Here is a 24,831-nt window from a genome sequence, read left to right as displayed (position 1 = left end):
GAATTAGTGAAAAACAATGGAATGCGGGCATTGTGGCAAAACTCTAGGAAAATAGCGGATAAAAAGATCCAACAGAATGGAGTCGAAGGAGTTCGTGTAGAGTAGGGTTAAAGACAGATGTGAGACGAGATGGTAGTAGAGTTATTGGGTCGTTAACACTGACATGAATTCATTAATCCAGATTCATTCATGAAGTGTCAACTGTCAAGAATTCACTTCCCATAGGCCACCAGAACTGGAAAAGTGATGCAGCGGGTTGAAGACCACTCTGATGCCTTGGTTGAATGTTGCTTTGGTGTTATTGTAGAGATAGAATCACTCTTAGATTCGAAATTCACCCAGAGAGTACCTCGTGAAAGATATTATGGATTTCTTCTGAGGAAGAACGTGAAGATCATCCTTATTTCGCCTTATGCTTGAAAAAAAGAGACAAATTGGTCTATTGTTGTTGACATCTGGGGCTTACTTAGATGTATGATCATATGCAGTTTATTTAGTTCTATAACGAGTTATGATCTTTGCTGTGAGAATTGTTTAGCTATTAATTTGGCTTGTTTACTGAGTGTTGTTTAGGAACGTAGATGTCCGGACTTTCGCCAGCATCTCTTTCTGAGGATGACGTCTCGGCAAGGAGAACACAAGTGCAGTACTTGGAGGATGCGCAGAGGACGTGCAAGGTGAGCGAATGTACTTAATATGATAGGTCATCTTTTCTCTTTTTAGTCAAATTGACCTCTTATTCTCCTCTTACTCTTTTTCGCAACTCAATTTCACTTGCGTTTTTCAACAGTCGTAAGTAATAGATCTGAAATTTACTTTTTTTTTTAACGGATGAGGGTTGTTTGAGACGAAGACTACCATAGTACTCAGCATTTGTTTCTACATCAAAATCAGTTTAGGAGAGAAATTACTTTCCTTTCTTTTTATTCTTTTAAAAAATACTTTTATAATGTTCTTTTCATAGTGTTATAATGTTAGAGAATTTTCATACAGCTAGCGAGGAGAATCTTTTGAGGCATAAAGTTAGGGGAGTGTTTTTGATCAAAATTTGAAATAACTTTGCTGTGAGGGTTTGTGGAGATATAAATTGTGCTCCGGAGCGTCTCTGTGTTTATGGCTTTGTAACCGTGAGGATATGGCACCTGCTATAAGTCAGAACGACATGAAGCACGAATATTTGCGCAAGCGGCTGCGCTCGAAGCGGAGCGGTGGAGCGTAGTGGTTGGGGTCGTGTAAGGATCCTCGCTGCCGCCAACCACCTCTGCAGTTCGCCATGGTCCCAACTCGATTCCAATCGCTGTCTCCACTGCACCGCTTCTGAGCGCGGCCGCTTACGCAACGGTCCGTGCTTCATGTCGCTTTCACCCAACTGTATGTTATGCTATCGTTAGGTCCCAATCTTGCTTCCAGGTTTGCGGTGACCGTGCCAACGGATACAACTTCGGTGTATTGACATGTGAATCGTGCAAGGCATTTTTTCGTCGAAATGCTGTGAAGGAGGAGGTAAGTGTAGATGAGAATCCATAGATCTCTCCCTAAGAGTAGCTTCTGTTAGGAGGATGTGAAGGAGTGTCCTGAAGATTAACTCTTTTTCTTAGTGGATACTGGTCTCTCCTTGCTGAGAGCTTGGAGAATAGGTGGGATTGTTGTCAAGAATCCTAATAGAACAGAAAAATCCTGTAAGACGCCCAGATATATGTTATGCATATAAGTTAGACTACCGAAAACGAAACGGGGTACTCCTGTCACCGACACACAGACGCAGTCTTGAGCTAAGGTCTAATTTGAGGTTTGAATGGGCTAGAAATGAATGCAATTGTGAGTGATTTGAAGATAACCGGAAAAATTTTTTCTTTCTTTTTCTTCTTTCTTTTTCTTTTCTATTGCCGCAGATATACTCAGGTCGAAGCGACATGAAGCTCGGTACTGTTGCGTAAACGTCTGCGCTCGAAGCAGCGCGGTAGAGATTGGGATCGTGGTGGGACCATCTCGGATTGCAGCAATGAACGGCTGTAGCAGGAGTCCTAAATCGATCCTAACTGCTCCTCTACGCTACTTCGAGCGTAACCGCTTACGCTGCTTACGAGCTTCACGTCGTTTCGACCCGACTATAAATGTTTGTGAGACTACAGGGTGGGACAGCCAAAACGATCTTTTCTAAGAATGTTGTCTGATGGGTCAAGTAGGTAAAGACTTTTATGTTCTAAACACTTAAAGATTTAGCAGCTATAAATGTTGGAGCGTTGAACGATGAGTCATAGCCCATTTAATAATCAATAATATTAATGTATATCAATAATAATAAGCAAACAAACAATATCAATAACAATAAACAAACAACAAAAGGAGCCACGAATCACTTTACTATTACTATATCGGATTGCTTTTGCGAATCTGATCCTTCTAAACGTAGAACACGCCCAGGAGATAAAATGTCCGTTCTCGGGGAACTGTGGTATCACGTCTGCATCCCGGCGATTTTGTCAAGCGTGCAGGTTACGAAAATGCTTTGCGGTAAGTCAAACTTATTTGAAATATTATTATTTTACTATTTATTAGATTGTCTTTTATCATTTTAAAAGATCCAGAAGAACGTCTTATGTTGCCATGAAGTAATTGTATATCGGGAGGAACTAACTCCTGTTTCACAAATCCATATTCGCTTTTCCACTCGAATAATACCCATACTGTTATATTTCACTTTATTCGCATATACATTTTGTTCCAAGGTTGGAATGAGCAGATCATGGCTAACTGATCAAAAACCAAGAGCGAATAGTAGGAAGAGGCAGACACGCAGCAGTGAAGCGGTGAGTGAGCTTTGTGAGAGTATAGTAGAGTCAAAACGACATGAAGCATGGTGCAATTGCGTACGCGGCTTCTCTCGAGGCGGTGCGGTGGATCGTAGCAGTTAGCGACGTACTGGAACCCTTGGTGGTACCACCCATCGCTGCAGCTTGCGATGGTCCCACCTCGGTTCCAACTGCTGCCTCTACCGCGCCGTTCCGTACGCAAATGCACACTGCTTCATGCCGTTTTGGCCCGATTATACTTCAAAGTGATACTTCCGAAGATAAGTCAGTTTAACAGCTGAAGAAGCCGAGTATGACGGTTCTACCATAGGGCTATGGCGTGGCATTGAAATATAGTCGGGTTAAAACAACATGAATGTTCGATGCGGTTGCGTAAGTGGCTGCGCTCGAAGCGGCACGGCCAAGTTAGGTGGGATTGAGATCGTGGTGGGACCATAATCGCGAACTATAGCGATGTGTGGTGCTAGCAAGGATCCCCCTCGATCCTAGCCGCTTCGCTCCACCACAGCGTTTCGAGCGCAGCCGCTTACGGAACTGCACCGAGCTTCGTGTCGTTAGGACCCGACCATACCCCAATATAAATCTCTCAACCTTTTTTTTTACCTTTTTTAAAATCCTTTTTACCTTTTTGTAAATGTACAATGCTGTGAACACTGGAGAAGCGACGGTGACCGGTGGTACGGCATCGTAGATTGCATGTATCTTCTTCTAAAATGAAGATTTCCAAACAATTCTGTGCATATCTTTCAACAATCCCATATATCTCGGAATCCTATTCTTTTCTCTTCCAGTCAAATTCGGATGAAGAAGTCAGTGTGCCGAAAGCATATTTGAAGGAATTGATACGGAAGTCAAAAAGGTTAGTTCAATGGTGGTTCACCTAGGGACATTCCTCCTTCAATGAGTTATTCGATGCCTAACATTTTACCAGATAAGTATTAGTATTCAGCCACAAATTCAGTTCTAAGTCGCTACGTTTCTATCCTTCCATTCTAAATGGATTTATTTTAGTGTTTATAGAAAAAGGGTGGTATCAATTTGTTATATCGAGTACTATTTCAATGAAAGATGAATTTATGGGTCAAAATCTGGGACATTTTCCAACGATGTACGAGAATGTTTTAGATAATAACGCAGAATTATTTGGATTTTTATCTACTATTTCTAGCCAGAGTGGATCTTCATTGATTTAAAGGTAGCGTATCACAAAATAGACCTATACCTGATGCAAAATATAGAGTTCTGGGTATAAATTACGAATATGAGTTTGGCCTCGATCGATTTTCTCTAATCTTCCTTAAAAAAGGCATGGGAAGCTGCTTTCCTACAAGACTTCCTACAAGGTGAGGTGGAGCGCGTCGCATCCGCGGGCGAGCGGTCGAGAATCAATGATGTCTCGTCAGCAGCCTATTCAAGTAAAACCTATGAACCGGCGCGTATTCAAAGAGGTGCGTTCTAACGAACCACGTAGGAACTGAAGCGGTCCCTACGCGGTGTTTTTCTGGGAAAGTTTTTAGGAAAATGAAAAAGAAATTGAGCAGTGTCACGCTAATATTCGTAACCGTAACGGTTTTTTTTTTCTGGCAAAATCGATTCCGTACTCTTTGGGAACAGATGAAAACATTTACAACAATTTCAGGTTGCCTAGTTTTTGTGAATGTACGTGCACGTGCGGCTTCTATCCTGCAGGAACACGGTTGACAGCGTTCACATATGAGAAGGTTACAGTTATTTTATTTCGAGAACCTCTTCATAAGTTTAAAAACTTCTAACTCTAAATTGCACACGATCTCCTTATCGGGCAATGTTTTATCAAGTAATGGTGGAAAAATGTATTCGTTCCTGTGTCCAGTACAAAATTAATTGGTAAAAGTGTTTTGCTCAGTAGAACATCCAATCCACACGATATCAGGAGAGGTTCAACACGATGCGAAAGTGATTTGATAAAAAAATGAAAAATTCTGAAAAAAAAAAACCATTCTGACTTAAGTACTACCACCCGATCTTCGTCTACGGTAGTCCTTAAGACCTGGAACAAACTTTTATCCAGTGTTTCTTACTCTGTGACCAAAATCACGTGTTGGTGACTTTATCCCTGCTGTTTTTCCGTGCAAATCATTTTTATTCTCAGGAATGTCCACCAGTTGTATATCCTTCATCATCCTATTCGCCTCCTTCTATGTCTTTCTCTCAGTCCCCATCGATACGAACGGAAAGACCGCCACCGTGTGCGCCCACATCCAGCAATCCGCCGTATCTACGCCAACCTCTAGACATACCGAATTCTATGCCTTCTCCACAGGAACTTCTCAATTTGCAAGGTTACGGTATCGGATCGAACGCAATGCTTTCTGCATTTTCAACGGTGCAACCGTATGTTTGCAGAGCTTATTTGTTCCTTGCTGGTTTTTTTTTCATGGGAACGTAGAGATTGCGTTTAGCTCCTATACTTCTCTACAGCCGCCAGTTCCTTCCCAAGGGGTGGCGATCAATCCGGTCGTCTCATCCTTGCAGGGTGTAGGTGGGTTATAACCATAATAAAAAAAATTTAAAAGCCAATAATTATATTGGACTATTTGTACATTATTATTTTTATTTTATATTATTATTTTATATTACTATTATTATTTTATATTGCTATTATTATTGTTATTATTATTATTATTATTATTATTATTATTATTATTATTATTATTATTATTATTATTATTATTATTATTGTTACTATTATTGTTACTATTATTGTTACTATTATTATTATTATTTGTGATGGATGATTACTTAATTCCGTGCCTCATCCTCAGATAAATTTCAACTGGTGAAATTTTAGGAAAAAAATAATAATTTTTGTTTTTAAAGGAACTAGTCTCCATTGTTATTTGCCATTTAGCAATAGTTTTAGAAATCTCCTCAATTGTATTCCTTTTGTATTCTTCCACTAAACTACAGTAATATCATCAATGCCGGTACGACGTCTAGGACGGCGTTGATCTATCAAAAGTGAGGTCTTCATTCCGAAATCTTCAAACGTTTCAAGTTTTCGGAGATCAGGAACAGGGTCCTCGTAAATGTCAGGAATGTTTTTTTTGTAGTCCGAACATTTAGTCCTTTTCGGGATTCGTAAAGCATTACTTGCCGTAAATGCGCTTACGTTCTACATTTGAACAATTTCCTAAAATTCCCTAAGAATTCCCTAAAACATGATTCAATCAATATATCTTTTCAGCGCATTCAAAAAAAAAACTAAACAAAAATCCCGGAGTTTAACTGTGCAACGGATTTTATCTATGAATTCAGATTTATCTATGAATTATGATTTTTTTTATTGATTTATCTTTTAAAGTCGGGCTTGAACTTATGCAATTCTCTAATACATTCATTTATCCATTGTTTATCATCACGTTTCTCAAAGTTCTATTATATTATATTATTTATTTATTCGTTATTATTTTATCATTATTTTATTGTTTATTTATTTATTTATTTATTTATTATTATAGCAAAACCATTGTCATTTAAAATATTTGTATTTTTAAACCATTGATGGAAAATATAGTTGGAGTTGAGCGAAAAAGCCCAGCAATTTTAAATAAATCATCAACGAGTACTGGGAAAGTCTTTTAGTGCTTTTTATTTTTATTATTATTATTATTATTGAGTTATTATGGGGATATTTTGAGCATGTGCGCTGCGTATTCCTTAGAAAAGGTTTTGGTTCAAAAAATTTACTTTCCTAGAATTTGTGTCCAAAACATGCACCAATTCCACTTAGATCCAATGTCACCCTCAACATCGAAGCCTCCTGCTTCTGGAGAGATTCCTTTCGATCTGAAGAAGTATTCGAAATTATCCTCAAACGATGTGAATCTGCTTCAGGTTGTGGATTTACCACACTTCTTTTTAGGTTTTTTTACGCACTCAGTGTCCTGGAATGTCATCTCTTTTTTCAGGAACTAATTAGAGCGAACGAACCCCTCAAAGCTCCAATTGATCTACATTTCAGTGGCGAGTTAACATTGATGGATGTAGTGAAAATAAGTGAGGCGGCGTTGAAAAGAATTGTGTGCATGGCGAGGGATTTGGCAGCTTTCAAGGATCTAGATATTGAGGATAAAAAGAACCTTATGAAAGGTAGTTGTGTACGCTTAGTGCACATTTACATTTCTTTCGCTTTATGATCATCTCCAACACAAGGCAGCTGCAGCGAATTGCTGATTCTGCGAGGAGTTATGGCGTTCGATCCGAACAAAAACACCTGGAATCATAATTTTACGACGGTATGTGATGGAACGGATTCAGTTCTTATTTGAGTTTGAAATTCTCAGGCGTATAAATCCGCTCAGGACCCATCAAAACGTTTTTGACTGCAATTCGTAATCGTTGGGGTTTCTAGAACGATTGTTAGCCCTAAGTAATGACTTGCGGTGGCTAGTCGATGTGTCAAATCAGTGCTTCTATTCTCACAGACAAGTCTGACATCAATTTATCGACTTCGGAGGGATGAAGAGCTTGGTTGGCCCTGGGGCGAATTCGAACCTCCGATCGATGATCGTGTAGACGGCGGAGCCTCTTACCGACTGTGTTACACCCGCAGCAACACTAAAACTTAAATTATTAATATTCAAGAAGTAACTGTAAGACACGAAGACCACGTTTCATTAAACGATTGTCCAAATAGATGTGATCAGTTTTAAAATTTGAAAAAAAAAACGCAAAAATACGGATCTCCGGCTGCGTGGATATTCGAAGGGCTGGTGCATGATCTGTGCAGATAGAAAATCACAAATAGATAGAAATAGAAATAATAGCAATAAAAATGTATGGAGAAATTTTGAACCATCGTCCGTGCGGCCACAGCGCACCTCTTACCGACTCGGAACAGATAAATTGGTGCTAGGATTGTCCAGGAGAATACGGACACTGACTTCATACGTATGCTGGTTCGTGGATTTCATTGCATGGGTCTGGTATGCCTTCACGAACCTCTATGTATGATTTTGAATTAACGGCATCACCCCACGAATCTGGAGTGGTACGGATTTCAGGTGGATTATTCGTATACGGGGTCGTAGATTATGGGGAGGAGGGTGATTCCGTTCATTTCTTCCTAATTCCCGTAAAAAACGGCTCGGAAGATATGGCTTCGGACGTTCCGGCGCGCTATTTTCTACATGGAGTTCGATTGGAGCGCGTCAGCCGAGTGCGGCGCCGCATCTTCCGGGCCGTTTTTACGACAGTTAGGAAGAAATGGACGAAATCACTCTCCTCCCCCTCCATAATCTACTATCCCGTATACGAACACTCCACCTGAAATCCGTACCACCTTACATTTGTGGGGTGATGCCTTGAAAGCGGATCACGCTGATGCGTCTCAGAAGGGGCTGGTTAAAAGGAATCATGGATCAGGAACTAGTTTGTTGATGTTCTCTTCAAAACATGTTTTTTCCTTTTAAAGTAAAATAGAAGCACGAGAAATACGGTAGTGGCTGTGTCTATAGTCGGATCAGAACGACAAGAATCACGAGTGTAGTTGCGGTGCATTTGCGTACGCGCTCGAAAAGGCGCGGTGGAGGCAGCGGTTGGGACCGAGGTGGGACCGTCGCAAACTGCAGCAGCGATGGATGGTGCCAGCAAGGGTCCCAGCACGAATCTCCTCTCCTAGCTCCTAGCCGCTACGCTTCACCGAAGCGCCTCGAGAGAAGCGGCGTACGCAATTGCGTAGTGCTTCGTTTTGACCCTACAGTATATCGCCGTCTTTTTCTGAACGGCATTATACGGTAAAATTCTGTAATAATAATGTTTGTGTTGTGCTGTTACAGAATCACTTGTTTCATTCAGACTTTCATTCAGATTTTTTAGGGCATTAAGGGAATGGAGGTTAAACTAGATGTGCTCAAGAGTACCAAAGAAACGCAACACTATGAAGAACACAAACGGTATGCTTTCACGTAAGAACACATATATAGTTGGGTCAAAACGACATGAAGCACGGACCGTTAAGTAAGCAGCTGCGCGCTCGAAGCGGTGCGGTGGAGACAGCGGTCGGAATCGAGGTGGGACCGTGGTGAACTGCAGCGATGGGTGGCGGTAGCGATGATCCTCACACGATCCGAACCGCTATGCTCCATCGCGCTGCTTCGAGCGCGCAGCCGCTCGCGCAACTGTCCGTGTTTTATGTCGTTTTGACATGACCATATTTCACTACATGTCCGGATTCATTTTAAATATTTGTCGAATCGCAGTTGAAAGTTCAATTTTTCTACATTCATTGAGATCAGATCTTTAATATACACATTGGAGGATATGGTTACATACTTGTATCCAGACTCCTCATGTCCATGAGCTCTCATGGACATCTCAAATTCCAGCTCTGTGTGCATTCGTTTCCTTTAATATCTGGGCTCGTAGTGGACCTCGCGAAGTGAGTTCAACTCACCCAGCGGAGAGCTGTCCTATTGACTAAATGGGACCTAATTTGAAGGCATCACTCCACGAATCCGAGGTGGTACGGATTTCAGGTGGAATATTCGTACACGGGACTGTAGATTATGGAGAGGTGGGTGATTCCGCCCATTTCTTCCTAATTCCCGTAAAAAACGGCCCGAACGATGCGGCTTTGAGCGTTTCGGCGCGCTATCTTCTACAATAAGTTCGATTGGAGCACGTCAGCGCTGTGCACGCGCCACATCTTCCGGGCCGTTTTTACGGGAATTAGGAAGAAGTGGACGGAATCACCCCCACTCTCTCCACAATTTACTATCCCTTTTAAGAATTTTCCAGCTGAAATCCGTACCACCTCAGATTTTTTGGGTGATGCCTTTGAAGAGACTCTTTGAAGAGAAGGGGAGAAAAACCTTGCCAATTCTACATAATCTTGATCATGTTACTTTGTGGATAACTGAAATTCGACTTCAGTTTTCTCACTGAATTCAACGAACAAATTCGAACGAATGAATGCGTAATGCTGTTGTTGATGGCTCTCGTCATTTTCCGCCCAGATCGGCAAAATCTTCGAGAAAAGGAAAGAGTGAGAGCAATCCAGAACACTTACTACGGTGTTTTAAGGAGGTAAGCGCGATGAGTATCGAAACGCAACCATTCCAAAAAAAAAGGGATTTAGGATACTTGAATGTGAATACGCTGGAAATGAAGCTTTTCTGGTGTACGAGATGCTTGTACGAAAGTTGGAGGAGTTGAAACATTTAAAGGAAGGGCTGGTCCGAATTTACTATGGATTTGATAGCCGTCAATTAGATCCACTAATTAAGGAATTGTTTGATATGATGTAATTATGTGACAATATTCTAATTTCCGAACTTTGCATGAGTGCGTTCTTGCTCAATAATACCGTAATTCACTTAATGTTGTTATTTTCTGGGCACAAACAACAATTTGGGCTTCTCGATTGCAGAAACGTAGAGGGATAAAGTGTTTAAATCAGACTGAGTCTGTTCATATGACTCTGTCTCTTCCTCGCCGTCCAATAAATATTATATATTATGTGTTACGTCAACTTACATTGCATATTTATGGTCCGAAAAAGAAAGAATTTTCTTCTGTTCTCGAGTCGCAATCCCATCCTTGGTATGTTTCGAGTTTTTTTATTTTTAAGCCGCTACAGAAGCAACAAAAAATAACACCTCCCAGACAATTAGGGTAGAATTTGGGTTGAAAGGGACTCCTCTTATGATCTTGAGGTTGCTGTACGTAGACGAAAAAAATAGTAGTCGAAGTTTAAATTATTCCAGAACCAAGTCTGACCCCATCGTTTGTGATATGCACATTTACAGTGAGTTTTCAAGTGCTAAATACCGAGTTTATCCCTCCGGTCAGTCCGATGAGATCGCTTACTTGTGTCAATAGATCTTCAATAGTCGCTTTCGATATCAGCGCGCGTTGAATGCACAGATAGTCATTACAGCTGTTTTCTGTTTCAGGGTCCCATGTGGTTCCTGTAGTTGAGGGAATGAAAAGCTCAAGAGTAGCACCAGTACCATAGTATTATTGGATTGACTAATGGGTCCTGACGTTTCATTTAAGTAGCAAGTTTGCATAAAGAATAAAATGTTTTTGCAATGCGTTTTGTTGATGTACGTTCTGTTCTTTTAAGGCCTTAAAATAGATTGTGTCAAGTCGACAAAAAAGAGATTTGTGAAGTGTACGGCGAAGAAGTTTCGCTTAATAATGACGTATAATTGAAGACTTTGTTGGACGGTTTCTTCGAGTGAAAACCGGATGATTTGTACCGTCGAAGCATTGTTGAACATTGGGAAGTAGTAGTAAACAGCAACGAAGAATAGGAACAACGGAGAATTACTGATTGATTTTTTTGTTAATTTCTTGTTTATTTTTGTGGAAAACTAAACGTGGAAAAATCCACAACTTATGGGGCAAATCAATATATGAGTCAGCCTCGAGCGAATGAGCCACCAATGGCTTAGTGGTTTGTGGTTGTCTTTGTTTGTATGGATTTTTCCTGACGGGATCGTGGCTGCAGTATATCACCTTAGCATCTTAGATCAAAATTAAAAAGAAGACATCCTTTAAAAGTGCTTTTTCTTATGAATCCTTTAATTTTTTTCCCTCTTTCCCTTTCCCTCGCTCAATTTCTTAATTTTTTTATAATTTTCCACAGACACATAGACACACATAGACACATATCCTTAATCTCCTGTCTCTCCAGTCCCTCTGGAAATCTATTTAAAAGAGATGTGTTCCTCTAAATCGTCAGTAAATTGATCGGTCTTGAGGTCAGCAGATCTCAACGCAAAATTGCACCACTTCAGGTGCGATTTTCCCCGGCGATTCAGCTCCCACTTAAGGTCTTAAGGTAAATACGTGTTTGGTTGGCTGGTTTACTTCATATTCAACCGATGAACGGATGAAATCCTTACATCCGGAATAACATCCATTTTCTGCCGCATAGTACACATAAACAAAACAATTTAAGATTTACTTGAACTTATTCAAATAGAAATTTTACTTATTATATATGTAACAGAATTCATTCATCAAAGTCCAAATGTACAAACAACCAACGCAATTGCACTGAAATGATAATCTCTCATAGAAAAGAAAAAGGAAAATAATAGGAAATATAAAATAGGCAAAGAAAAAAAACACGGGAAAATATGGCAGTTGGAGAAGTAGCAAGCGACTCAATGTATCCGCGAACGTCATACTCGTCGTCAGTGAAAAAAAAAGGGGGGGGGGGACAGCCAGGATCGGATCAGTAGTACTTCAGGCACTCGGCGACGTACTCCGGCCTTCGATCACACGTCAAATGAGGGTAGTAGTTCTCGATGAATGCACAATGATCTGAATTTTAGATATATTTAAGAATATCTTGCCTTGCCACCAGTGGAAACCGGATCTTCACGGGAACCATATCGATTGATCGATCAGATTGATTATGCCGAAAATTCCATCTTTTTTTTTTTAAAAAACAATATACGAATCTTGGCTACAGCTCAAGCAAATCAATAAAAATATCCTTTTTTGTTCATCCTTTTCTCCAATATTCAATTTAGTTTTTTTTTTTTGAATTTTTTTTCAGTTCAATACCGTCCTAACTCCCCAGCTTTTAACTCCTTTTTTTTCTTGAGGGTCAGGTTAATTTTAGTATTCTAGGTGATGGAACCACATAGAATCGAACATCTAATCAATCCGCTATTGGTTTTTGGATTCGATCCAGTTCCAGTGGTACTTTAAATAGATTTAGCGGCACTCAATAGTGAAAGAGATCCATTGCGACTTCGACGTTCGCCATTTCGCCGCGTGCGGAATGTTCTCAAAAACTTTTGGGCACATAATGCAAAAGAAAAAACTGCCGCAGCTACTTTCACTTGAAGAATGTGTGGAATCATTTATTAGACACGCAGTGAACTGAACTGGATGAGCTCTGGTGCGATCAGCTCGATGCAAGAAAAATTCTAATTTTTTTGTTTGTTGTTTACTGTTGTTGTTGTCTAATGTCTATCTCCTAAGAGTGGCTATACTTTGTTAACGTCGACTAATTTTTTGACAGCACTAGGTCCGAATAAACAATGACTAAGAACTTACAGTATGATCAAAACGATCTAAAGTCTGGTCTAACTAAAGTAGTAGAGGGAAAGTTTTTATTTTTTTAGATTTAATTTTCATTCTTTTTCATCTAAATTGATTTTTTAGATATTCATCGTGATTATTTTGAATCAATTTTACGGAAATCCGACAACTCGGTGTTATTACTATGATATATTATTATATTTATAATGTATTGTTTTATTTTTACATTATATTTACTTGTATATTGAAAATTTATTTGCCGATATTTTATTGCATTAATTTTTATTATTTATTATGCTTATATACCTCATATATACTTATATTTATATGCATAATTATATTTCTCCCCCGAAGTTGTCTGTGGTTCCCGCAAAACCTTTTCCAGAGAAACTAAACTATTACAGTTCCATGAGAAAATTCGACTTCGCCGGCATGTTCCCTGGATCAGACCAGCACAGAAATTTTAAAAATTTCCTTTCGTCATCCTTCCAGAAATCCCTTCCATCATTTTCTCTCCCGTTCACATTTCTCTTCTGTGTTCTAACGCCGCAACTATAACCCTCCCTCTTTAACCTATAATATCCTAAAATAATAAAATCTTCTGGATTGAAATTGATTGATTCTGGACTGATCAAATTGATGATTGAAGATTGAATTGATTCTGTATTGATCAAATTTCCTCCAATCAAACACTTCTTTTAATTGTGTGAAAAGGCTTTTTCAAGACAAATTTCAGTACAAAAGATTCTATTTAGCGTGATCCTTAGGTGATTCGACTTCGACTTTCCACCACTGTTCCTTACCTCGTGCGAACTCGTCCACGTCATTCACACCAAATTGTCGAGCGAACGTTCGAATATTCAAACAGTGTTGCCGATGCGGTAGTGGTGCATCGAATGCCGTTGTGGTTTCGGATCGTGACGTCGATGACTTGAATGGAAATATCATTCACGCTAAGTTACACAACATGCGTTCGACGACAAGAAAACGGACCTTCATTTTTTTCACTCGTTTCGTCCTTTTCAGTTTCTTGGATCGAACTGGTCTGCTTTCGCCGCTACGTTCATAGTTTTCCATCATCGTTTTTGGATCTGAATCTTCTTTAAACTTACTCAAGCGTAGGATTTTTCGCCTCAATGGCGCGGATGTGACATATTCCTGAACAGATTTCTCTGGAATGTGATGTGAGAATAGACGGTTCCAAAAATAACCTGGTCGCAAACCTGTTCAGGGTCCCGTTGCTGGAAATCCTTGATCTCCTTCTCATCCTTGGGATCATTTTGAGGATGTATTCTGAATCGGGGAGAGTTCAGAATGGGACAAAAAGTGAAAAACAGCTGTTGATGGTCATATACCTTGTTTTTTTAGTTATGAGCTTCCTCCTCTTCTTTGGTGGTTCCGTCACATCCTCCTCCTCCACACCTTTATCCTCGAAACTTTCCAAATCCTTCGGAACGACGATATCTATTGGTTCGTACTGAAGTAGTAGTAGTTCTCGGTGTTTAAAGGACGGATATTTACGGATACGGTGCCCGCTTACCCTTCGTTTCTTCCATGTTTTCGAGGCGTACACTCGTTCATGTTTCCTCAACGAATGCGGCGTAAGTATCGGTACCCGTTCGAGGAATTGCTGAAATAATTCCCTTTATCACCCCCCGTATCCTTGAGTCGCCCTGATAGTCGCGCGCGCGCGCTGACGCTGAGTAACGCGCGGAAGACTGATAGCGAGACGTATCACATTGTACTCGATACGTTTTCAAGGATGACCCTCGATTATCGTCGCAAACATCCTGGAGCGGCTAAAATCTGGTTTCTGCTGCGCGCGGAGAGAACGCGGAGAAAGCGCGGACGTGCCGGAAATTTGTGCACGATCAATCACCGTAATCACGATTATAGCGCATTTTTTTTTTGTTCGCGAGTTTCAACTTAATCCTGGACTGAGCTTGAGAAAGGAGCTAGCTACGTAATTGCGGAATCGAAATCGGAATTTTTCTCAAAAAAGAATTCCACATTCTCCATTGTATTATAAAAAAAAAACTCAGAACAAAGTCAAAAATACCCGCAAGAAATCGAGAAAAGAAAATCGTAATAGTCTCAGGAAAAGAAAATCGAAGAAATCAAGGAAAAAAAGAAAAAGAAATCGTAATCCCGCCCAACTCCCTGTCATGATCCTGCACGGGAAATATACAATTCAGACTAGAATGGTACATTTAGTTGGCTGTGCCCTCATGGTGATAAACTCATAGATTGGAAGTCTGGATAGGTATAGGAAAATACGTAGTGGATCAAAAAAAAGTATTCCCCTTAATTCATGAATTAAGGGGAATTTCTAGCAGAATTCCAAAAATCTGTGGAAAAAACACACAATTCTCGGAACAATTTCCAACTGCAACATGTCTCCGAATCCTTAATTTCTGGAATTAATTCAGCATGCTCCAAGTTACGCGCATATTCTGTCATGATTAGGAGAATCCACACATCTTCTTACTGTAATAGTTACCGTAATACATAATTGTTCCAACTCCTTTACAAAAAAAAAAGAAAAGAAAAGAACCCATCCCTTACATAAATAAGTTCATTCATGCAGTTCATAATTTTCTATTCATGAGACATGCATGAGACATGAAATATGAACTCTGTTTCGGAGATTAACGATTGAGGTGGAAAGTAGAGAGGAAATGGAAGAAAAAGGCGTGAAAGTTGGGATTTTCAAATTCACTTTTTAATTCTAATTTTAATTTTTCTTTTTTTCTTTTATGTACGAGATTAATAGACGAACTTTTCAATTTTAATGTACGAACAAAATTTATCTGTGAGTTGGCAATAAATATCCCACAAAATCCAGGCATAGCTGTGCTTTTTTTTTTACTTTTTTGGATATTTTGATAAATTTTCCCCTTGCTACAACGGTACTCAAGGTAAGGACGAATTTCACTGCACGTTATTCCCCTCATTTCATTATTTGTTAGTTTATCCATGCTATATTTTATTGTTTATATTTTTACATTTATTTTTTTCAGTCATTGTTAGCTTACCTATGCACTTTATTATTTGTTAAATTATTCTTTATACTGTATAAAATTCCTCGCAGTTTTCCTCGTTGTTGTTTAACCTCTTTTAAACTCGTTAAAAAATATTCTCAGTTGAGCGCTTTTCAATTCATGAAACAGATGTGTTTTACCTGATTTTTCTTACCGTTTGTGGCATTCTTCTTATCGGTTTCGGGATGTCCTCGGTGGTTTTTTCGCTTGACGGAAATTCACTGCTGCTGTCCACATCCCTCGAATGGCTGTTCTTTTTCGATAATTTCCTCGTCTTCTTCACTTTACGTAACTTTCGCTTTCGTTGCGTTTGTGGTTCCACTTCCTAGGTACGTACGCGAGGTAATTATATCGGAACAATTAGCGCAAAGTATTGCACTTTTTTTTTCTTTTATGACGCTCTCAAATGTCTCATCGAGTCTCGGGCGAAAAAAAAACCAGAACTGACATTGGTGAGAATTTTTACGGTTCCCGTGAAAAATACACGGACACTAGCCCTAGTTCCAAGTAGAAAAAAACGAAAAACGATGCTTTAGATCGATATTATTGGCGTAGTTTTAAAATAAAGTGTAAAGTTTAAATTTTAAAATGAAGTGTAAAGTTTTAAATTTATTTTTATAATTCCTTAGGGCTTTTTGAAAACACGGTAGGGAAATCTTTAGGGTAAATTACCACCAATAGATTTCAGCCACCCAGACTGAGTCACAGAGTCAATGTTGTGAGGTCAATTTTTCAAGAAAAATAATCGTATTATATTATTTTTTGTACTTTTTTTTATTTTATTACTCTATACTATAATCATTTATCATTTACTGTTGTTAAAAAAATTATTTTCATAATGTTTCAGGGTTTTTTGAGAATACGGTAGGGCTAGGAGTAGCTCTTGGTCTTGGAATTTCAGCTCTTAGCGAGAAAGGAGGGCTTTACTGAAGTATTCGAGGTAATATATGAAGACGATCGATTAAAAAATTAAAAGAAAATGAAAAAATGAAATGAAGATTGAAAAAGTTTAATTTTTCTTCTTTTTGAGGAAAATAAAGGAGAATTAATCCATAAAAGTGGTTTAGTTTGAAAAAAAATAAAGCAATAAATAAAATAATAAATAACGTAGTTGAAAATATCGGATGTTTTACCTTGAAAACCTATAATTTCCGTCTTCCCTTTTTGAAAAAAAGTGATAAGGCGCGAAAAAAAGTAAATAAAAAGAGTAAATAAACTCTGCTCCAACGTCTACAGTACCCAAACTCTACAGTACCACTTACTTGACGACGCTCTTCCATCACTTTTTTCGTCTCCATTCCTCGCTTAAGGCTACGAATCTGCTCCATTTGTGCGGCTGTGGCGGTCTCCAAGTGATTATCGATGGTACGAATACGGAGAGGACTCTCTTGCGTAGCCTTAACCAGAAAATTAATTCCTGAAGCCTTAAGATAGCCGTAAGATGATTCAATCAATAAAGGTGCACCTTCATGAAGAACTTAGGCGGAACGGCTGCCTCTTCGTGGAAAACACGAGCGTTAATCCTCTGTTCCTCACCGCTTGGAAGTTTTGTACTGTAGAGTGATTCTTTTTGTTGTTGCACATATTGTCGATCGGTTGTGAATCTAAGAAGGTTTTAAACTGAACGATTCCAGAAAGAAAGAAAGATTCCAGATCAGATCAAATCCCTTACGGTGTAGGCAATTGTTGACGTGATGATGGAATCGCTATTGGATCATTTTGCGGCGCTGGAATCCTGGCCGAAGATTCTCGTTGCTGTGACTCTATTGGTTTAATTAAAGGCTTAATGAAACGTGATGGATACACCTGTAAAACGATCATTCAGGATCAGTACAGCTGATTTATTCCGGGAAAAAAACTAACGGAATTCCTCGTAACGGTCTCTAAATGCATCATTTGTTGTTGTGTTTGTGCTATCGGTAGAACTTGTACTGGTTGTACTGTCGACGGCGGTGGTGGTGGTGGCGGTGGCGATGGCGGTGGCGGCACCACCGTCTGAGGATTTCGTCGGACCACCTCCACAGGTGGTGGGAATGTTGGCGCCGCAACCGTGAAATCAGCTTGAACCACGTTCTAAAGTAAAAAGTAAAAAATGAGAAGTAAAGTAAAGTAAAATAGTTATATTCACATAATAATTGAAGGTAAAGCTGATTTGATTTTTAATTTTTTATTTTTATTCTAAGTATTTTATTTCATTTTTTTTATTTTAAGTTTTTCCCACTCCAAAACACTCCGCAACCGTGAAAGCGTAAAAATCGACATTAGAATTCGATTCGAATAAATAATTCGATAAAATAAAATAAAACAAATAACATAAAATAAATAATTCGAATGAAATTCGAATAATTATTGTAACTTGTCGATTATCAATGTGGAGCAAAATCCGTCATTCTTTAAATTTTTCCACCCTTTTTTTCCTTTTTTTCGTCTGATTTCCAAAGAAATTTGATTTTCGCTGGCTCAGCAGGAGTTGCACTCACTGTTGATCTGCTCCAATACAACTTTTCATGTTTTCCCTCACATACACAAAAAAAAACGAAGGAAAAAGAAATATTTCTTTGAACCATTCGAGATATTTTATTATTGATTGCTAATTGATCCGGTCTATTTGCTATTGTCGCGTGTTGAATTACTTTTCGTAGCAAATGTTGATTTTTTTCAAGTTTTTTTCGAAAATTCAAATTCAAATCAATTCGAAAGCTTCGAGAATTCAAAATAATTGGTGTTTATGAGAAGGTACGTATTATTTTAAGGCCAGCGCACAGATAAAATAATCGCTTTTGAACTTAGACTTGAAAATAATTTTCTACTGGGCTTTTTTTTCCAGAAATCACCGAGGAATCTTGCCTTAGTGCTATTTCATTTTTGTTTTTTTGATTCTGGATTTTCTGAGGATTTTGGCTAAGAAAAAAAAGTCGAGAAAGGTCACAAAGCAGGATTTGAGTCATGGAGCATGAAGTCAGATGGAGACAGAAAATAAATAAATGTAAATAATGATAAATAATAATGATAACATAAGAGAATAGGATAGAAGCGGTGAATAAAGCAAAAACGATGGGATTTAATGCTCAGAACAGCATAAAAAGAGCACATAGGAACACCAAATGTGGACGAATAGAAGGTATTTTTTGTTTTTTAAAATTTCTTTGCTTATTTTACATTATTTTTCGTCACCAGTCGAACATTTGAACTCTCTTTTAACGAATCCTTCTCTTGACAAACAATTTCAAAAATTAGATTGAGAAAAAAAAAACGAATAAGAAAGAAATGAAGCATTTGGAAATTCGACGTACCCTCGGCTTCTCTTGTATGAATGGAGAATCCATGCGTGCTTGCATTGGTAACGCATCACGGCTCGAGACAACTCGTCCGGGAAGGATCAGCACTTGTTGATAGTACCTGGAGGAGATGAGGTTGAGGGAGGGAAAACACGTTAGCGAGTCTCATTCATTTCCGATCACGAATGCTCACGTTTTTCCGTCCGGTTGAACGATAGGCTGATAGGCGTATTGTGGTTGAACGTTCGAATGCGAGAGGCTAAGAAATGTGATCCGGTTAGGAAAAGTTACCACTAATACACAACTAGAAAAAAAGGGTCCCACTAACTCAGTAGCGCTTTGTACAATCGGCAATGTACGAATATTTGTTGGATTTGTAAGCGAAGTCTGAAATAGAACGTCTGGAATATTTGTCTGGAAGCTACAAGCCCACAAATCCGATGATGCTTACCGTTCCTGGTGCCGGTTGCAATGGGACCATAGGCAGTGGTGTAGATTTTGGTAGAAGACTAAACGGACACACAGTGTTCCAAGCTGATATACATAAATAAATCACTAGTGTATAAAATAAAAATAAATAAATTGTAATGACAAATAATATTAAATAAATAAAAATATAAATAAATATGTAAGTCACTAATATCAAATTCGGAATGGGTATAGTAGGTTAGATAAGTACTGCTACGAAAAGCGAACATCCACTATGAATCCTGGAGTTAGAGGGACCAGTTTGTCCAACGTGTTAACTCTTTACACCCATACGATACACCAATCGACGAGATGAAGCTGCGTAAAGTGCTTTTGCTCATACTTTGATAATTCCACACAACTCTCGAACAGTTAACCTTCCTTCCCAAGTCTGGAAGGGTTCAATTATATTAAATTACCTAAGCTGGAAAAGTACCCGGGATTAATTCCTGGTAGTTGTATTCATTTTTTCTGTCCTTTTACTGTGTATTTACTGTATTTGCCGTATTCGTTGTTTTTTTTGCCGTTGCCGGATCCTTTTTGACACGGCATTTAGCATAGTAAACAAATAAATAAGTAAACAAATCAGAAGCAAAACAATTTGAATGGTTCGACACAATTGCTGAAACCTCAGATCGCTTGGGAAGACTAAAAAAAAATTAAAAAAGAAAACTCGGAAAATTTATGAAATATACAAAATAATATAAATAAAAAGTGGAATATAAATGAAATTTTACAAATTCTTCCAAATAATTAAGGAATTAATAACCTGTAATTAGTAAGTAATTAAGAAGATCAGAATTAATGAGCTAAAATCATCCATCACGAATAAAAAAAAACGCAAATGTTACACTAGGTTCATTACTGTAAGTCCGACGATATTTGTTTTCCAGAAAATTCTCTTACCTTATATGAATGAATTATAAGTTTTTAAACCTCTAATGTTGTTAAAAAATACTGTACACTTTAAAGAATATCTTAGTGAAAATATGAGAGACTTACTCTGAGATCGCTATAAGAGTGGGATCCTTCTTTTTGTAGTACTTCTTTCTTTTTCTAGGTTTTTCCTCTTCTTCTTCCTGATCATCTTCCTCTTCATCCGAATCCACCTGACGTTCAAAGATGATATTGATTGATTATATAGAATTAGAGAAAACGTTAGACTTACTTGCACAAATGTTCCCTCTCCCTCGGAACTTCGATGAACTTTCCTGAAAGAGCATTTTCACTCAATCTGGGGAATTTTTGACCCTTACCTAGTGTTTGATCCTTGATTCCCCTAATATATCAGTATAATAATTAATATTAATAATGATATATTTTAAATAATAATAGCTTTACCTTTAGACTCATTTCGAATTAATTTCTTTACGAGGTTTTTTGAGTCAAATTTAGTGAAATCAAAAGGAATAAATGCAAATTTCTTCAGAAAAAATCAGAATCTTGACAAGATTACACCGTTTTTTTGTTTGAAAAATGTAATTTGCTGTCGCGCGGCTTCAAGAATACTGCCATGAAATGAATCCAGGAGAGAAAATTCCTTACCGGACGCTTTTGTCTGCTTTTGAAAAATAATTCCCAGCCAGTAAGTAATTTTTCTTCTGAGTAAAAGTAATTATGAACGGTTCTTTTTTTCAATGAATTTGGAATTTGATTTGTTTTTGAATGGAATGATCTTAACGTTCCTAAAATCAGCCGGAAACAAATAATTGCGCCGAAAAAAAATCCTTTTATTTTCAGTTGATAGCCAGAAATCCATAAAATGCTTCTTTTACGAATAAATTCTGTTTTTTCTGAGCACGGTAGCAGCGTATCTCTAGGGAAGAGTGCTAGGTTTCGTGGATCATCAAGCGCTAGGAAATCAGCCGGAACTGATGCATGGAGACGTGGACTAAGGAAGAACCACTATTTACCTGGTACCGTATCACAGAAAAAAGAAAAAAAGGAAAAAGGAAAGAGAAAAGGACTAAAATAGTCAACGAGTACAAGGGAGTAAAGAGAAGAGTAAAGAGTAAAGAGAGTTCATTCAGGCAGGACAGTTTGTCCGCTTTCGAGCCATCTCGCTGAAAAATTGCATTCTGTGCGCCATCCATATATATCTAATCCAGAAAAACTCCTTAAAGTAGGCAGAAAAGCGGGCGAACGTTTTCTGCTGAATTTCACCTCTTTCGCCATTCCCCCGATTATTTTTCCATGCAAGACCTATTAATGGCCGCGCCGGGTGCACCAAAAATTTTGTATCGTAGAATGTTGGCAATTGCTACATGGAAATCCTCAAATCCGCATTCAACGTTCCCAATTCGGTTCATTTATTTTTATTTTTTGTATATTTATATATTCGTGTTATATATTTTCCATATTTCTTCATTTTTTCGCAAAAATATTTCCTAAACCTTTTGGGACCAATCTTCTTACAATAAAATCAGTCGGTGCATGGTACGGTGCAGGCTTTGCTTTTATAACCTCGGAAAAGTTCACTTCTTTTTTTCTTTCACTCCCTTATTTCATTTTTTTTTCTCAGCGAAATTTCCTACAGTTCGGAGAGTCCTTTTTGGACAAAAAAATCATCCAAAAATTATCCATGGAATTGCAGGGAGACACTGAGCGAAATACAGTACGCTTTAGAGCCTCTAACTCTGTAAACGTAGGAAAAATCGTAGCGAAAGGCTATTTCCCACGATCCATCGTTATTTAGGACGACCTTCCAGTGATTGTGTTCGTCAATAAATAAACTGTTCAATTAATAATTTTTCGCACTCGAATGAGCTCACTTTCTTACTATCCACGGTCCACTGGTGGTCGTTTGTGGATGTTCAATGTAGCCAGCATCAGCGGCTAACTTCGTCATAATATCCGCCGGTAGTTGGAACAGTCTAAACGGTGTTGCGTGAAAGGTTGGAGTTCAAAATGCCGAAAATAACTACCGTGCGAGCGGTTACCCCTACTTATAGAATTCCTCCGGATTTTTCTCGTTGTTATGCTCCGTATCGTTTTGTGCCATTGGCAACTTGGCTACCGCTTCGATAGTTCCCTGAAAAAAAGGATCGGTGGCGCTCGGATCGTCCGGGAAACGTTTCGCACAGCACTACACGCCATGCAGTAAAACAGCTGGTGTTAGTAGCGATGGTGGTGGTTGGTGACTGACATCTAAGTGTTAGGAAAGTGCATCATTGCACGATTTTGTGTGCTTTTTGCACGCTTCACACGCACTCATTTACCGATTTCAATGATTGGTACAAAACGGAAACATCCGCTTCCGGTGAGATCATGAATGGCAAGTCAGGACGTCCCTAACAGTCAAACATAGCTTAGACAGTGAATCAGAGATCAGCGGCACACAGATGACACCGTAACCGAATCGCTCACCTTCACGATTTGCTTCACGTCGATGAAGTGCTCCTCTTCGGCCGCTTCTATAAATTCCACCACCACCATCACCGCCACCACGAACAACATTAACGCTTTCCACCCCATCCTGAAAAATTTTGAAGATTTGTGAGGCGTAAAATGGTGAGAAATTGACGAATAAATCCGTTTTGTGCGCGAGAAAGAAAATCCACAAACGAGAAAGATTCAAAGACACCGTAGAAGATTCATAGAAGTCCTGAGCTGATCAGGTCAGGTAGGAGTTGAAGTTGTAAGTTCATCAATCATTGATGATCTTGAAGTTCCAAATAAATCAAATTTTTTTTAGATGTCTGAATTTATACGGAATAATCTGTAATAAAAATCTCTACTCTGAATCTAGTTCCTGGATGAGGTAAGAAAAAATTAGAGTTATTGGGAAAGAAGCCATTGGGTGAGATGAAAAACGTTCCACGAAAAGAGAAGAGAATTTTTTTTTTGAAATGGAAAAATGGAAAATGGTGAAATGAAAAACGTTCAACGAGAATGGAAGAGAATTTAAAAAAAAAGTGACTAAACGAGAAAATCGTTCTGATTTGATCCTGAGAGGAATCAATGTGACATTGCGTAAAATAAGGTAAGAAGCTAAAAGGATTTAAACGTTACACAAAAACGGAGCGATGAGGATTCTTAAGGGATTATTTCCTCACGAACACTAATTATGACGCGGATTAGTGAAGGATTTCAGTTTTTTTTCTGAAAAAAAATATAGACGGGTGGTGGCTGAGCTGTGCAAAGAAGAAAAATTCCAGGAATCAGTGATAGCTGCATTAAGTGAAGGATCCAGAGAGTTTTTGCAAGTTTTTGTGACACTCATTGGCACTCATTAAGATCTACTAATAAATCGTGTTTATTTATTTATTTATTTATTTATTTATTTATTTATTTATTTATTCACATAAGCAATGAGGCACGAAAAAATAGAAGAAGAAAAAAGTTTACATTTTACATTTTTATTTTACATTTTAGATAGAACATTTTCAAAAAAAAAAAAGAAAGTTGCAAACTTTTGTGACACTCGTTGACACTCATTAACGTCTAGTAATCAATCTTCTTTATTTATTTATTTATTTATTTACTCATTTATTTATTTATTTATTCATTCACATAAGCAATGAGGTACGAAAAAAATAGAAGAAGAAAAGAAAACATTTCACATTTTACATTTTTATTTTACATTTTAAACAGAACATTTTCAGAAAAAAATCAACAATAATTGTGAGAACTTTGATAAGCGATTTTCTCGCTAGAAAAGGATGACGCACTCTCTCACACATACATCGAGAAGTGCATGGTGAGATAGAGAGAAAAAACAAAAAAAAGGGAAAATGGAAAAATATGGTTCACCTAATTACCTTTTCGAATCTAGGGCAGCACACCGTGGCGACAAAAAAAAAGGAAAAACCCCACTCGCATTCGCACTCGCACACACACACACCACATACAGACACCAACATAATTAACTCTCAGCACCCCGATTCTAAATTTGATCCACACACACAGAAAAGACTCAGACTCGGTCGTCGAAAAACCCTCCGCACAATCACGAGAATCGAATTCCACGAATCGTAGAGGGAGAATTTCTGGAAAAGGATCAGGATCTCAGTAGGGAAAATAATAATAAATAAACACAAATATTATACTATTATATGTTAAATACACACAGTACATCATATTTACATTTTTTTATTATCATACACTATGTTATTTATATTAATGGAGGGAGAATTTCTGGAAAAGGATCAGAATCTCAGTAGGGTAAATAATAATAAATAAACA

At 38.2% G+C, this 24,831-nt stretch overlaps 3 protein-coding genes across 5 annotated transcripts; 2 read left to right on the top strand and 1 right to left on the bottom strand.

The window, feature by feature from the left end:
* Positions 1–581: 581 nt before the first annotated feature.
* RB195_000306 (uncharacterized protein) lies at positions 582–10,102 on the top strand (the record flags this gene model as incomplete). 2 transcript variants are annotated; one of them, XM_064196559.1, is made up of 14 exons in its annotated part: positions 582–677; positions 1,411–1,503; positions 2,425–2,514; positions 2,730–2,810; positions 3,605–3,672; positions 4,453–4,534; positions 5,008–5,186; positions 5,255–5,334; positions 6,586–6,689; positions 6,764–6,944; positions 7,008–7,090; positions 8,673–8,749; positions 9,729–9,881; positions 9,934–10,102. In XM_064196559.1, 14 exons carry the CDS (start codon positions 582–584, stop codon positions 10,100–10,102), a joined length of 1,536 nt encoding a protein of 511 aa, XP_064052439.1. The 2 variants fall into 2 exon arrangements, with proteins under 2 accessions (XP_064052439.1, XP_064052440.1); XM_064196558.1 differs by having other exon boundaries at positions 4,945–5,186.
* Positions 10,103–10,269: 167 nt separating this feature from the next.
* Positions 10,270–10,676, top strand: RB195_000305 (uncharacterized protein; the record flags this gene model as incomplete). Its single annotated transcript, XM_064196557.1, has 2 exons — positions 10,270–10,397; positions 10,604–10,676. 2 exons carry the CDS (start codon positions 10,270–10,272, stop codon positions 10,674–10,676), a joined length of 201 nt encoding a protein of 66 aa, XP_064052438.1.
* Positions 10,677–12,042: 1,366 nt separating this feature from the next.
* RB195_000304 (uncharacterized protein) lies at positions 12,043–23,121 on the bottom strand (the record flags this gene model as incomplete). Of its 2 annotated transcripts, XM_064196555.1 has the most annotated exons (21): positions 12,043–12,131; positions 13,664–13,790; positions 13,854–14,018; positions 14,084–14,153; positions 14,216–14,337; positions 14,401–14,490; positions 16,056–16,226; positions 17,164–17,298; positions 17,367–17,505; positions 17,574–17,707; positions 17,765–17,974; positions 19,195–19,300; positions 19,373–19,438; positions 19,508–19,566; positions 19,631–19,688; positions 20,650–20,756; positions 20,816–20,858; positions 22,419–22,520; positions 22,593–22,678; positions 22,866–22,937; positions 23,014–23,121. In XM_064196555.1, 21 exons carry the CDS (start codon positions 23,119–23,121, stop codon positions 12,043–12,045), a joined length of 2,259 nt encoding a protein of 752 aa, XP_064052436.1. The 2 variants fall into 2 exon arrangements, with proteins under 2 accessions (XP_064052436.1, XP_064052437.1); XM_064196556.1 differs by lacking the exon at positions 22,866–22,937.
* Between the last annotated feature and the right edge of the window lie 1,710 nt (positions 23,122–24,831).

This window comes from Necator americanus, chromosome IV (assembly GCF_031761385.1).
Source record: "Necator americanus strain Aroian chromosome IV, whole genome shotgun sequence".
NCBI lineage: Eukaryota > Metazoa > Nematoda > Chromadorea > Rhabditida > Ancylostomatidae > Necator > Necator americanus.
This window is presented reverse-complemented; position numbering and strand designations above follow the sequence as displayed.